This window comes from Chlorocebus sabaeus, chromosome 3 (genome assembly GCF_047675955.1).
Source record: "Chlorocebus sabaeus isolate Y175 chromosome 3, mChlSab1.0.hap1, whole genome shotgun sequence".
NCBI lineage: Eukaryota > Metazoa > Chordata > Mammalia > Primates > Cercopithecidae > Chlorocebus > Chlorocebus sabaeus.
In genome coordinates, this window is record NC_132906.1 from 21,228,102 (window position 1) to 21,241,343 (window position 13,242).

At 40.9% G+C, this 13,242-nt stretch overlaps 1 protein-coding gene across 24 annotated transcripts in view; it reads right to left on the reverse strand.

Annotated features, from left to right (window-relative positions):
- EPSTI1 (epithelial stromal interaction 1) overlaps positions 1 to 13,242 on the reverse strand; it is a 315,408-nt gene that overhangs the window by 195,923 nt on the left and 106,243 nt on the right. Inside the window, exon 11 of one of the 24 annotated variants that reach the window (XM_007960265.3) lies at positions 10,952 to 12,245. The exons of 22 other annotated variants lie outside the window; for them this stretch is intronic. In XM_007960265.3, the coding sequence (XP_007958456.3) occupies positions 12,237 to 12,245 (9 nt within the window). In that variant the 3' untranslated portion in view covers positions 10,952 to 12,236. Of the gene's footprint in view, positions 1 to 10,951; positions 12,246 to 13,242 lie in introns of those variants that run through there. One more of the 24 variants, XM_007960262.3, reaches the window with a different exon arrangement.

Consider the following 13,242-nt stretch of genomic DNA (forward strand, 5'->3'; position numbering starts at 1 on the left):
CTTAACATTGAAATATATTACAATAAGCCCTATGTGTCAAAAGGTGAAGCAGTGAAAGGAAGGCACTCAAATGCACAGCATCTGTAACCCGGCCAGAACTAGTCCATCTGTAGGTGGTCTCTTATCAGAAGAAAGATACTGAAACCAGTCTTTCATTCAATCAAAGCTGTAATTCTGGCTTGTGGAGCAGGGGGCCTCAGTCAGCTCTGCTGGTGGATGAGCTGCAATTTTTTAATATTGCTTATCTCAAAGCCAGTGCCTGTTTAGCTGCTAGAGAAAAAGAAAAACCTTGTTGCAATTGGAACATAGTTTCTTCTTTAACTGTAGGAGTCCATGACTTAACCATGGCCTTCGGTCCTGTTTATAATGTGGTATCTCATTGTGAACAAAGAGTCTGTTCTGACAGTCTCGTGATCTCTATTTTAACATCAAATGCTGGTCAGATGTTGTGTCTAAACCACAAAAGGGAGGGAAGATAAAGAGGTGAGTCTGACCTCTTGTCCTGTGATGGCCAGAAACTCAGTCTTTAAAAGGTTTCTCTGGGGTCCTCTTGGCCAAGAGGCAGCCTGTTCAGTCGACTGGGGGGCTTAGGACTTCAGTTTCAGTTCTCAATAATCATCCTAGTTATACAGTCATCAGACTCACCACACCCCAAAGAAAATGAATGTTCTGTGGTTCCCCTTTCTAGGGTCTCATAGGATCAAAGTTTCCCCAGGTTGCAAGGGCTCTCAAAAAAAAGTATGTTAACTCTCTTGAAGTTTCCAAATGTCAGTGTACCTGGGGATTTCCTCGACGGCCTGTTATGCAAATTCCTGATCCCTGGTAACAAGATTTGTGATGTAAGTCAAGGATGGGGCCCAGGAGTCTGTATTTTTTCCAAGACCTCACCCTCTCCCCAAGGGATTTCTTGAGAGACGTACCTGGTCAATTCTGAAATCAACTTCTATAAGCTTTTCTTGGCATAGAGTAGAAATCTATATCCCTAAAGTACCACCCTCTAGTTCTAACAGTCACATGGAAAAAAATGGATTTCTCTTCCCCATGATAGACCTTTAAGTATAGGAGATGACTGTCATCATTTCCAGAGTTTTGTTTAATTCAGCCCAGCTACTTCAGTCATTTCAACTCTTCTTCAATACACAACACATACACACATAAACTCATACAAGGTTACTGAGGATAAAACGTACGCCAGCAAATACAGATTAGGGTGATATGACTCAGGAACAATGTGTGTGAAAAAGTTTAAAGATTTTAGCAGATAGTAAACTCAGTATGCATCAACAGTATGAATCATTACAAGAAGAGTAGGAGAAGGAGCAGGAGAGGAAGAAAAAGAAGACAGAAAAAGGAAAAAAAAAGGAAAAAAATCTCTGCCTCTGGTTGTTGATGGTATCAAATGAGATGTTGATTATGCAGACTTCCCCTAATGTACTCTGCTGTCATGTATATTTCTTTGATCAAACATCTTCCACTTCCCGGAATGCCAGCTCCACTCCTCCCCCAAAGCAACGAGCTATTTTCAAAATCATTTATCTTTCAAGATTCAGCTCAAACATCAAGTCCTCAACTGCCCCGGGATAACTTACCTCTCTCTCCTTTGAACTCCCAGTGTTCCTTACACAGCTCATCATACTCAATTGTTTACACATGGCTTACTGCACCTACACCTTCTAATATGCTGCCTGCATGATTTCCTTAGATATTATTCTTATTGTTTTGTGTCTATCTGTCCTAGAATATGAGCTTCATGAGGGCAGCTTCTGTCTTTTTTAATGCTATATCTCTGGTGCCTGGAGGAGTGCCTGGCACATAGTGAGCACTCCTGGGGAAAGATAATTAAAAACGAAATGTCCTCCTAACCCAGAAAAGCTTTCTACAAAGGTAAAAGGAAAACTATTTTATTATTAAATAAGCATTAAACCAGAACGTGATGCACATTACAGGTAATCTGCTAAAGAAATGGCAAAGACCAGAAAGAATTCTCACTCTTGTATAGCTAAATGGATACAACCCACTACCATTAGTTAGGCTTTGCAATTTGGAGTCAGACAACAACTGAAGTTAGACCCCTCTCCTCTTAGGAAACCGGAAGCTAAAGCCTCAGCTTCCTTGATGATTACATTTAGAAGAGATGACACCCAGGTCCTTGAGGAAACACTCCAGATTGTGAGGTAGCCCAGAGGTTTATTTAGCCACTAAAAAGATTCACTTACATAGAAAAGGGCAGGGAAACCATTCTGAAACAGAAAAAAGGAGTGTAGAAATTTCTTCACTCGTTTTTGACAGGAAGATTTAAGCTCCTCATCTTACATTTTTATTTGCTCTTTCTGCACTTAATCACTACATGTTGAAAAAGTAAAAACTAAAATCAGATGGTTTTCCCTATAATTAACTATAAACACCTAAGGGCAAGAGCTATGTCTTATTTTCCTACACAACACCAATATAGTGTGCACTCAACAAATGTCTGTGGAAAGAAGGAAAGAAAAGGAAAGAAAAGAGAAAAGGAAGGAAGGAAGGAAGGAGAAAGATGATTTTGACAACTATAAAATGATCTCCACATTAAGAACTAAACATTAAGGGAAGAGAATCAAATACCAGACAGATAAGCTGGGCCTATCATAAGAATCATTGACTCTTTGTAAACCATCTCTACATGTACATTTAGTTATGCATTGGGTAATGGTTGAAGTAGATATCTAGGGTCCTTTCCAAAACTGGATTCTACAATTCCCGGGTCATAGACTTGGCTTATCTCCAGTTGGCCTGCTTTTGTAACTGCCCAGTGGGTTCTTCTTGTCCACTGCCCAGATAGAGCTGGTTTACGAAGGCAAGGGAATTGCAATAAAGAAAGAATTTTACACACGTAGAGCCAGCTAAACAGGACACAGGAATTTATTACTACTCAAATCAGTCTCCTTGAAAATTCAAAGGCTACGGTTTTTCAAGGATAAAGAGATGGGGGCACAGTTAGGCAATGGGTGCTTGCTGCTGATTGGTTGGAGGTACAATCATAAAAGCGTGGGAAATGGTCCTCATGCACTGAGTCACTTTTGGGTGGGGCCACAGGAGCAATTAGTGGGTCCAGGTTGAGCCAACAGTGTCAGACATGCATAAAACTTGAAAAGACATCTCAAAAGCCAATCTTAGGTTCTACAATAGTGATGTTGTCTGCAGGAGTAATTGGTAAGTTGCATATCCTGTGACCTCTGGAATAATGGCTGGCAATCTTTTATGTCTACACCTTAGCAGAATTCAGGCTCCTATCCTCCTCCTAGCCTGGTGGTCTCTTATTAGCTTTACAAAGGTGGTTAAGTTTGCAAGGAAGGTATTATCATTTAACCTATAAACTAAATGTCTCCCAAAGCTAGGTAGACCCAAGCCCAGGAATAATTAAGGGCAGTTTGAAGGCTAAAGGCAAGATGGGGGTTGGTTAAATCAGATCTCTTTCACTGCCATAATTTTCTCACTGTTACAATTTTTGCAAGGGAGGTTTCACTTTTCTCTCCTTCTCCACCTCCAAAGCTCCCCCCTCTTAAGTAGGGAGAATTCATTTGCACGTTTTTCAGAGCTCTGCACTGTAATTCACTCAGAGCCAGAACTTTCGGCTCATTTACAGCGGATGCATGCTCTCGCATAATCTCTACACCCATCTTGGACTTCAATTTTCTCTTAACAATGTTCATCCTACCCTATTCAGTCCAAAGATCACTCTCCTTGACAGAGAAGACAGGACTAAATGGGAGGAAAGGAGTTCTGTTTTCTTCACGTCATCCATCAACATCACACTACTGGCCTCAGGCAGCGAGCCTCTTCCTCCCTTATTCTTGCTCTAAATTTAAGAGCTCTCCGTTTATCTTTACTTTTTCTTTTCTCTAAGCCTCAGCTCACTCTGGTCTTTGGTCCTTCTGATCTATTACTGGTCCTTGCCTTTCTTCCACCTAATCTTTGGCAGTGTGCCTCTTTCCACTTTTTGGCACGTCTTTTTAAAAATCCGAGTTTCACAGTGGGAGTGTGCAGCCACCTTGGCTCCGAATGTCTTTTCCTTTTGTCTACAGCATGAACAACATGTGTGATTGCAAAGATAGAATTATAATTTTGAAAGCTTGCCAATTCTTTTGAGTTTCCTCTTGAGAAATAGAATTAAAACAATCTTTTCTTGAATTCGTTAAAACCTGCCTTCTCCAATTGTTGAGTACCTATCTTAGCATGCCAAGCCTTCTCCCTGCTTGGCTAGCACAAACCTTAAAAAGACACACGCACCTTCCACAAAAGATTCCTTTGTACCATAGAAGTGAAGTGCAGGAGGCAAAAAGACCCAGTGGTTTTTTTCTGACAATGGTCTCTGTAAAACATCTCAAGAAACCAATTAAAGAGGATGGTAGCAAACTTGAAATAAAAGGGAAAGTTGCTAAAGATATTGTGGTGGTAGAATTGATCATCCCCGCCAATCAATTATGCAGGGATCATTACGAGAAGAGAGGAAGACTGTTGAGGCCTGCACGTATACATGGCCAGGTGATCTAGAAAATGGTGATAAGGTAGGAAGAAAGAAGGACCAACATTTTTAGTAATGAAGAAAGGAGTGGAGAAAGTATCTTTTCATTTAAAAATAATACAGCATTTCCCTGCTACTCTCCTACCTTGCATTCACATTTACCTTTTAAGAGCACTTATCCCATCAGTTTGTCTACCACCTATCCTATGAAGTAACGTGGAGATAAGAGGTTTGTCCAAGGTTTCAACATTAGTGAGTGGCAGAGCTACATTCTCATATCTTCCAGAAACCCAGTGGTTCCCCTTTTCCAAAATGCTATGGCTCATGGCATTGCTAACCATCTGTAGGGATTAAAGGACAGGCATTGCCAACTCCCTTTTTGCCTGTAAAGGGGCAAAGCCAGCCCTTTGGTATGCATCAGCAGCTGCTGTTGGCGGGGCTTGGGGTTATTCATAACTGATTAGCTTAATATGATATCCTTATCCCAGGAATCTTTCTATCCTCAATTACCACACCTGGGGTTGGCCAATTAACTGGGACAAATTCCAAAACATTGAGAGAAGTTCTGTTCCAGGGTGTTTCTACTCTCCTATATCTTGTCTCCCACTTCCGAGAAGCAACCACACTAGTCTTCTTTCTCTCTCTCTCTCTCCCTCTCTCTCTCTCTTTCTGTCTGTGTGTGTCTGTGTGTGTGTGTGTGTGTGTTCTGAGGTTAGCAGGCCTATAAAAACCTACTCCCAAAGGCCAAGGAAGGTGAGGGGCTGAAGAAAGAAGCTGACAAATCCAGATTCTCAGAATGAAATACTTAATAGAGATTTATGAAGAGAAGCCATATCTCAAGTGGCTGCGAATGGTGGATCCCTACACTACACTGTTACGCCACAGACCCAGGGCTTACAAATTATAGGGAATTTGCCTAAGGAGAAGATGTGTTTACGATAACATCAAGGTTGTTTTGACCTAAGGGCAGGAATTATTGGTAATTACACACTCTTAACAGTAGATAAAATAGAAATTTTAGAGTCATTTTCAGAACTGGGGTTAATCAGAAGTCAACATATCAGATTAGTATACAAGATGGAGTTACTGTAGCCTCTATATTCTTCCTCCTCAGTGCCCCCTAAACACATGCTCACCACCATCACCGCACCACTGTGGCCTGCTTTAAATGTCCCTGCACCCAATCCTTCACCAACCACCACCATACTTATTTCTTTCCATCTGTAAAAAATTTCCTCTTTTATCAAATCCATTCATTTACCAAATACTCATTGAATCACTACTATGTGCTAGGCACCGTTCACGGAACTGGGAATACAGCATTGAACAAAACAATGTCCCTGAGCTCATGGAATTTATTCTATAGTCTTTGAAACTCTTTATTGACCACACCAAATCTCCCTTCCTCTGAAATACTACAAATTTTGTCTTTATGGCTACATCACCATCAATGTATTTACACAGGTTAGAAATATGAAACTCATCTTCGATTCGTCAGTCTCCATCTATATCTAGTCATTCACAAAGTCCCCTGTTTTTTAATATCCTGAGAATTCCACATGCTCATTCTTTTGTCCTCATCCGTACTCTCATGGCTCTAGCCCAGGACTCTCATCATGGGTCACCTTGAACTGATGTAATCACCTCCAGCCTTCTAGCAGATTGCCCTGCTTCTGGGCTTTCCTCCCTCAAACCTATCTTTCTTGGGTCCACTCATGATTTATTTAAAATAAAAAGCTAAATCTAATCAGGTCCATGCCCTGCTTATAACCTTTTAAAAGTTCAAGCTACTTGATATGGTACCAAAAGCTGTTTGTGTTACATTTCTTGTCTCATTGCTTTGCATAGTTTCTATCTCATTTTTCCCACATTCTCTCTCTCTCTCTTTCTCTCTCTCTCTCTTTCTGTGTGTGTGTGACTCATACTAGAGTTCTTTAGTGGCTGGTTTGTACAATATTGTAGTCTCCATGCCTAGCACAGTGCCTGGCCTATATTAGTTCCTTACTAGAGTTTGGATTGAACTGGGTTTTTGCTGTTGTTTTGAATTTCTTTGTGTCTTTGATCTTAAGCTTTCACATGTCTGTGTCTTCCTCCTTCAACTGCAGAGTGTGTTCCTTGTGGGGATAATTAGGGTTTTTTACAAATGTTCTTGTTCTCTTCCTCCTATGTACATTGCAGAAAATTGTAGGATTTTCTTTCCCACACTTTTAAAATTAGGAATAGTCACATGATTTGTTCTGGCCAATGACATGTGAATGGAAGTAGCATGTGTCATTTCCTGGAGAAAGCATTTCATTGCCTCGCACAGAATACTGCCACTATCTCCTCCTCTTGGCGTATGGAAAGCATAAGAACAAACAGAGCCTTTCTCAGTCCTTGGCTGACTAAGGTGAGCAGAGGCTTCTGCTGACCTGTGCATGAAGTGCAGCATGGGCAAGAAACAAGTGTTGCTAATCCAAGGAGAGGTGGGGGCTGCTTTTTGTGGTCACCATAACCTAGCCTATTCTGACCGCTCCATTGCCTGAGGACAGGACCTGTACCACTTAACTCTGTGTCTTCATTGTGCCACATTTAAAACAAACTCCAGACATATATTTCAATGTTGATTTCTGATTTTTTTTAAATTTACAATGTCCAATTTCAAATATCCCTCTCCCATCAGTTTCTGCCCTCTCTAGACTAAAGCACAATTTCTACTCATTTTAGCTCAACTATGCTTTCTAAAACATAGAAATTTCTAATCAGTTCATAATCTGGTGGCGGTCACTGGTGTAACGTTTTGTAGAGAACGAAATGTCACCCCCCGATGACTGACGATGATTCCTCCAGCTCAGCTGTGGTCAGTGTCCTCCAGGGACGGTGAGAAGGACTGCTCGGAGCACATGCCCCGCAGCTGAGCAGCAAAGCAAAGGGGTTGTAATAAATCAGCTTCCTAGGGGAGGTGCGTGTTGCAGTACAGCTCTCCCTGTAGCCTCTGTCCCAGCAGATGGCACAACAACATGGCAATAAATGTCATGAAAATGCTTCTCCCATATGCCTTAAAAAAAAAAAAAAAAAAAAAAAAAACCTTCACTTTTGAGCACGTAATTCTGTAAGCAGAAAAAAATGATAATCCTCTGTGATCCTTTTTAAACTCTATTGTTAAACAAGGGAATATTTTTAAAGGGAGGGAGGAATTCCAAATCAGAGCCCCTTCCTTAAAGGAATGCCTAACATGTATTTATTCTCTCTGCAATCCTCATGGTAACTGGAGAGGCATATTCTTTCTCCATATATAAATTTTATTATACCTCACTCCGATATTATTTCATGCACATCAGCACGGCGCTAGTTTCTAGATGTGCTAGTCCACGGAGTTATTAAAAAAGAAGAGCCCACAACTTTCTATTTTCTTCAACCTGCTGATAGTTCTAACACAATTCCTTTTCCTTCCTCTGGCAGCCACACTCCAAACACGTCCTCTCATAGCTGGACAAACAAGTCCAGCTAATTACAACCTATCTGCTTAATACCCTGAAATTTAAAATTGAGCTTGCAGGCACTGTTTTTATGATTACATGTTTTTAAAAATTAGAAGTTTTTAGCCAGAGTTATCACAGAAATTTGAATTTTAACTTGAAATTTTCGGCTTTATAAATGTCAAGGATTTTACTTCAAAATATGTCTACATTTACTCTAACTACAATGTAATTTTTCTACATATACTTTCTGAAAGACAACCAAATCTCAAAATTAAATATGTGGCCTTCTTGATTTTTAAAAAATCAATTGAAAGAAAAAAATGCAATGTTTCCTTTGAACATAAAGTATTTAGGGACCACAAGAAAGTTCTCTAGTGTGAAAACATACAAAACATGTACAAAAAATGTGAGTTCTCAGGCCTATCCTGTGAATGGAATAAGATCTCCTGACCTGTATTATCTACAACTGTTAGCAGCAGTGAATCCGTACTGGTCTGCCCCAACCTCAATTCTTGCCTCCTCAGAAGAAATTCAACCAAGGGGCATAAGGCAGAGAGACTGAGACAAGTTTTAAAGCAGGAGTGAGAGTTGATTAAAAAGTATTAGAGGCCTGGCGCGGTGGCTCATGCCTGTAATCCCAGCACTTTGGGAGGCCGAGGCGGGCGGATCACCTGAGGTCAGGAGTTCCAGACCAGCCTGACCAACATGGAGAAACCCCGTCTCTACTAAAAATACAAAATTAGCCGGGCATGGTGGCACATGCCTGTGATCCCAGCTACTCGGGAGGCTGAAGCAGGAGAATCGCTTGAACCTGGGAGGCAGAGGTTGGGTGAGCCTAGATCGAGCCATTGTACTCTAGCCTGGGTAACAAGAGCGAAACTCCGTCTCAAAAAAAAAATTAGAGCAGGAATGAAAGGAAGTCACGTACACTTGGAAGAAGGCCAAGTGAGCAACTTGGGAGATTGGGTGCATGGTTTGGGCTTTGACTTGGGGTTTTATATGTTGGCAGTCTTCTGGGGTCAACGATTTCCCTGGGGTGGGCTGTCTGCATGCGCAGTGGCCGGCCAGCACTTGGGAGGCACCGCAAGCCCAATGTGTTTACTGGAGTCGTGCATATACTTACTTGAGGCGTTCTTCCCTTACCAGTTGAATGTTCCTGGAAGGTCACGTATCAGTTAAACTTTGCCATTTTGCCTCTTAATGCACATGCTTGAGCTTTCTCGCCCAAATCCTGAGATCTTATCAGAAGCTGCTGACCACCAGTTTCAGGTGTTCCTATCTATTGGGAGACTGCCTTTCCCTGGCACAGGCTGCAACCAATTATTATTTTAGAGAGTCAGCTTAACAACTGGCTGACCAGCCAGGTGCAGTGGCTCATACCTCTAATCCTAGCACTTTGGGATGCTGAGGCGGGCGGATCACCTGAGGTCAGGAGTTTGAGACCAGCCTGGCCAACATGGCAAAACCCTGTCTCTATTGAAAATACAAAAATAAGCCGGGCATGCTGGCGGGCGGGTGCCTGTAATCCCAGCTACTTGGGAGGCTGAGGCAGGAGAACCTCTTGAACCCGGACGGCAGAGGTTGCAGTGAGCCAAGGTCATGCCACTGCACTGCAGCCTGGGCAAGAGAGTGAGACTCTGTCTCAAAAGAAAAGAAACAACAAAAAACACTTGACTATCACCTGATGGTTGCCTGACATTCCTGGTGGGGGGGGGGGGGGTCTCTCCTGGCCTGCTCCTATCTGCCTATCTGCTATAATATAACTAAGCCCAGTAGTAGAGGAAATCCTTTATTTTGTTAAAATAGGCCACTGGGTAGAGGTTGCTGCTTTGTACATTTTAAGATCTTTCAACATAATACCAAGAACAAACCACAAAGGAAAAAGTGGTAAATCCAAACATGAAAGTGTTTAAAAGTTTATTAAATATTTTATTACACATCTGCATTGCCTAAGGTTTCTATAACACACACCTTACATTAGAATGATCTGTTTCTTGTATTTTCTACAAAAAAAAAAAAAAAGGGGGGACGTTAAAATTAAGTATAGAAATGGTGGAACTTTGGGATTTCCTGTCCAGAGTTATCTATGAGTCAGGTTTTATTCCAGCTGATTCAACATGGCAGATTAAATGTGAAAAGTAAAATGGTGGGCTCCCTTAGGCAGCAACTCTCGCTTCTTTCCTGGTTACCTCTGTCTACATAGATAATTGATCAAGAAAGATGTTTATACCCCCACACATATTCTAGATAATTTTGGTCATAAAGTCACAAGTTTCCATATCTGCACAATTTTTAAAATACAGAACTACACATTTGCACAAAATCTTTGTTTGGGAGTGAGGGGTAGGTCAGGCAGTGGAGGAGAAACTGACACCAACTTCCCTGAGAGCTTCCAAAGTAAGAAAGCATCCCTTTTTCCTACATCAACTCCTGGTTGCATGCTGGAAAATGCAGCAAGTGAGGCACACCAAGCATAGACACAAAAATCCGAACACAACCATAAGGTAGCCAGGTTGGCAGGTGTAGGGCCAAAATGGCTGCACGCCACGACAGTAAAATGTCTGCTACAGCCGCACATTGACAATCAGTTTGGTGATGTTTCCAACACGGGTTGGGGGATTGAGTTTCCCCCATATAAGGCAATGAAAAGGATTTCAAATGGACCAAACATTTTATATTAGTGTCAACAGCATTAACACAGCTTCATCTGGCAGAGGAGACGCAACCAAGAATATCTGCATTATTTATTCCAGAGACATTGCCTGACACCATCTGTTCTCTGTCACCTCCCACCCATCAATGTGGCGCTTTCCTAGCGCACCCTTGCCCAGCTCTGTGAACCCCTCAGTTATGTATTTTGGCCCAAGAATTTCAAATCCCCATGTTTTCCTGAATAAAGAGATTTGGAAAGTTCATTTCAACAGAGTGATTGGTAACACAGAAGATCTCTTAATGCCGCAAAGTATTATTAGTTGCCCAGCTGCAAAGATGATTTGTTGTATTTACCTTTATTCTAGGATTGAATACAATGCTTTTGCTATACAATGTGGTGGCTGGGGGATGGTGAGGCGGAGGGGACAGAGGGACTGAGCTAGATTACACAGCATAGAAAATCAATACTCTTACACTCTAGGGTCTGTGAACTGGTTCAAGGTCACAGAAGTAAGAAAGCCAACTAGCAGTAGGAAATAGGTTGCACAGGGCAAAGAAAAAACAAATTTCTGAAACACCTACAAACCACATATGATGTCTATATTTGTGTCTAGCTGACTTGTATACAAACATTGGCCTTTCTGGAGATAAACTGTCCCCCTCTGAAAATCACGGTAACACTATTAGTAAGTCAAGACCAAAACAAGAGCCAACAGTCATGACAGTACTATATTTCATCTATATGGCCGGGAAAGGGGAATTAAAATGAGGCCCTTCAAGAGAGAAAACCCCCATAACTTTTCATTAAAAATAAAAATGACCGATTTGTACAAGAGTAGTTCAAAATTTATTTGTAAATTTGTTTAAAAGAATATAAGACATTTTTTTCTTTTGTGCATATTTGTACCGCAGATTAAGAAAGTAGGGATTAAAATCTAAAAAGACCCCCAAAGCCTTCCAAAACCTGATCTGAGAATCAGATAAGAATGTGTCACTTAGAAAGACAAGCCTAATGCGAGCATTAGGAATAGCATTAGGAGATATACCTAATGTAAGTGACGAGTTAATGGGTGCAGCACAACAGCACGGCACACATACACATACGAAACAAACCTGCACGTTGTGCACATGTACCCTACAACTTAAAGTATAACAAAAAAGAAAAAAAAATTCATAGAGAAAAAAAAGAATTCATGGGGCAGAAAATGTAAGGAGTTCTGGAAACAGAGACTTTGAAAGTCCAGAAATGAGCTATAAATAAACTGCTGCTAATAAAAAAAAAAAAAAAGACAAGCCTGTAGCACCCATAGCTCTGATTAACTTGAAAGCATCAAGCGACTTCCTCTTTTTCTACCTTACCAACATTAATTATACTTCCAATTAGAAAAATAATGTAGCATTTCCCTGGCAGTAGAGATTACATGAGTTCAGTAATCAGCTCCTCCAAACACGCATAAATGAGGACAGGGAGAAGCCAGTCACTCCTGACTGCACGGTCAAGTGTGTGGGCAGTTGAAATCAAGGTAAAAACAGTGAAGCTGAACAAAATCACATCAAGAAAAAGCATCTCATGAGGCTTTTCAAGGTCAGTTGATGAAGGCCAGATAGGAGTCAATATTTTCTCATATACCCTGGAAGAAAAAGAAAACGAAAATAACCACAAGCAGCAAAATAAAAGTCAAAGCCTTTGTAGTCAAAAATGAAGTTCCTGCAAAGAACGCTCTTACTGCATCCAGCTAAAATGACCATTTTTAAAAATTAACAACTGAAATGACCACCGAAACTATTTTCTTTCAAGTCACATTGCATTTGATTCCCAAAATAGTCTTGGTCAATAATGTAATGGTTTGTCAAGTGATGTCTTATTGGCTGTGTTCTTAGACTAACAGAGGTCACAAATAATACAGTTCGAAAATGTTGTCACCCACCTCCACAGTTACAGCTAGGACAGGAAGAACACACGTGGAACAGAGCAATTTAAATGGAAATGTCTCAAGTAGGGTTACGCTGTATTATGCAGGAGAAAGGTGACTTCTAAGAGGACCCTGAGGTAGGGAGATAGACTAATGAGTCTCCACTCACACCATGTACAAAGGGTCAAGAGACCTCCATCAAGCCTTCCACAGTGCTGGGCCACGTTATGTATGGAATACACACTATTGCTATTTCTTCTAACACTTGGGGAAATTAAAATCTCAGGTTGCCTCGTTGGTCATAGGAAATGCTGAACTGCCCTTGAAGACATAGGATTAAGAGTTTCCACAGCATCCCAAAGAGCCTCACCTGCTGTATCAGAGGAAATATCATTTAAAGGGATTTTTTAAGTGACCCACCTTAGGTGCCTCAAAAAAACTAATAGACGACCCTAGAAAAATCAAAATGTATTTTTTTACATATAAAAGCAATTATTGAAGAATAAATGTATATGTTAAGAAATATGAGAAGACTGATTTAAATTAACAATCATTAAAAAATAAAAATCAGTCCACCTAACATACACACTTATTGGGGGCCTACTGCTTAAGTGTCTATATGACATTTCAAGAAGCTGCTGCTGCTTTCCATGGCTTGGTTTTTTTTTTTTTTTTTTTTGAGACGGAGTCTTGCTCTGTCACCCAGGCTGGAGTG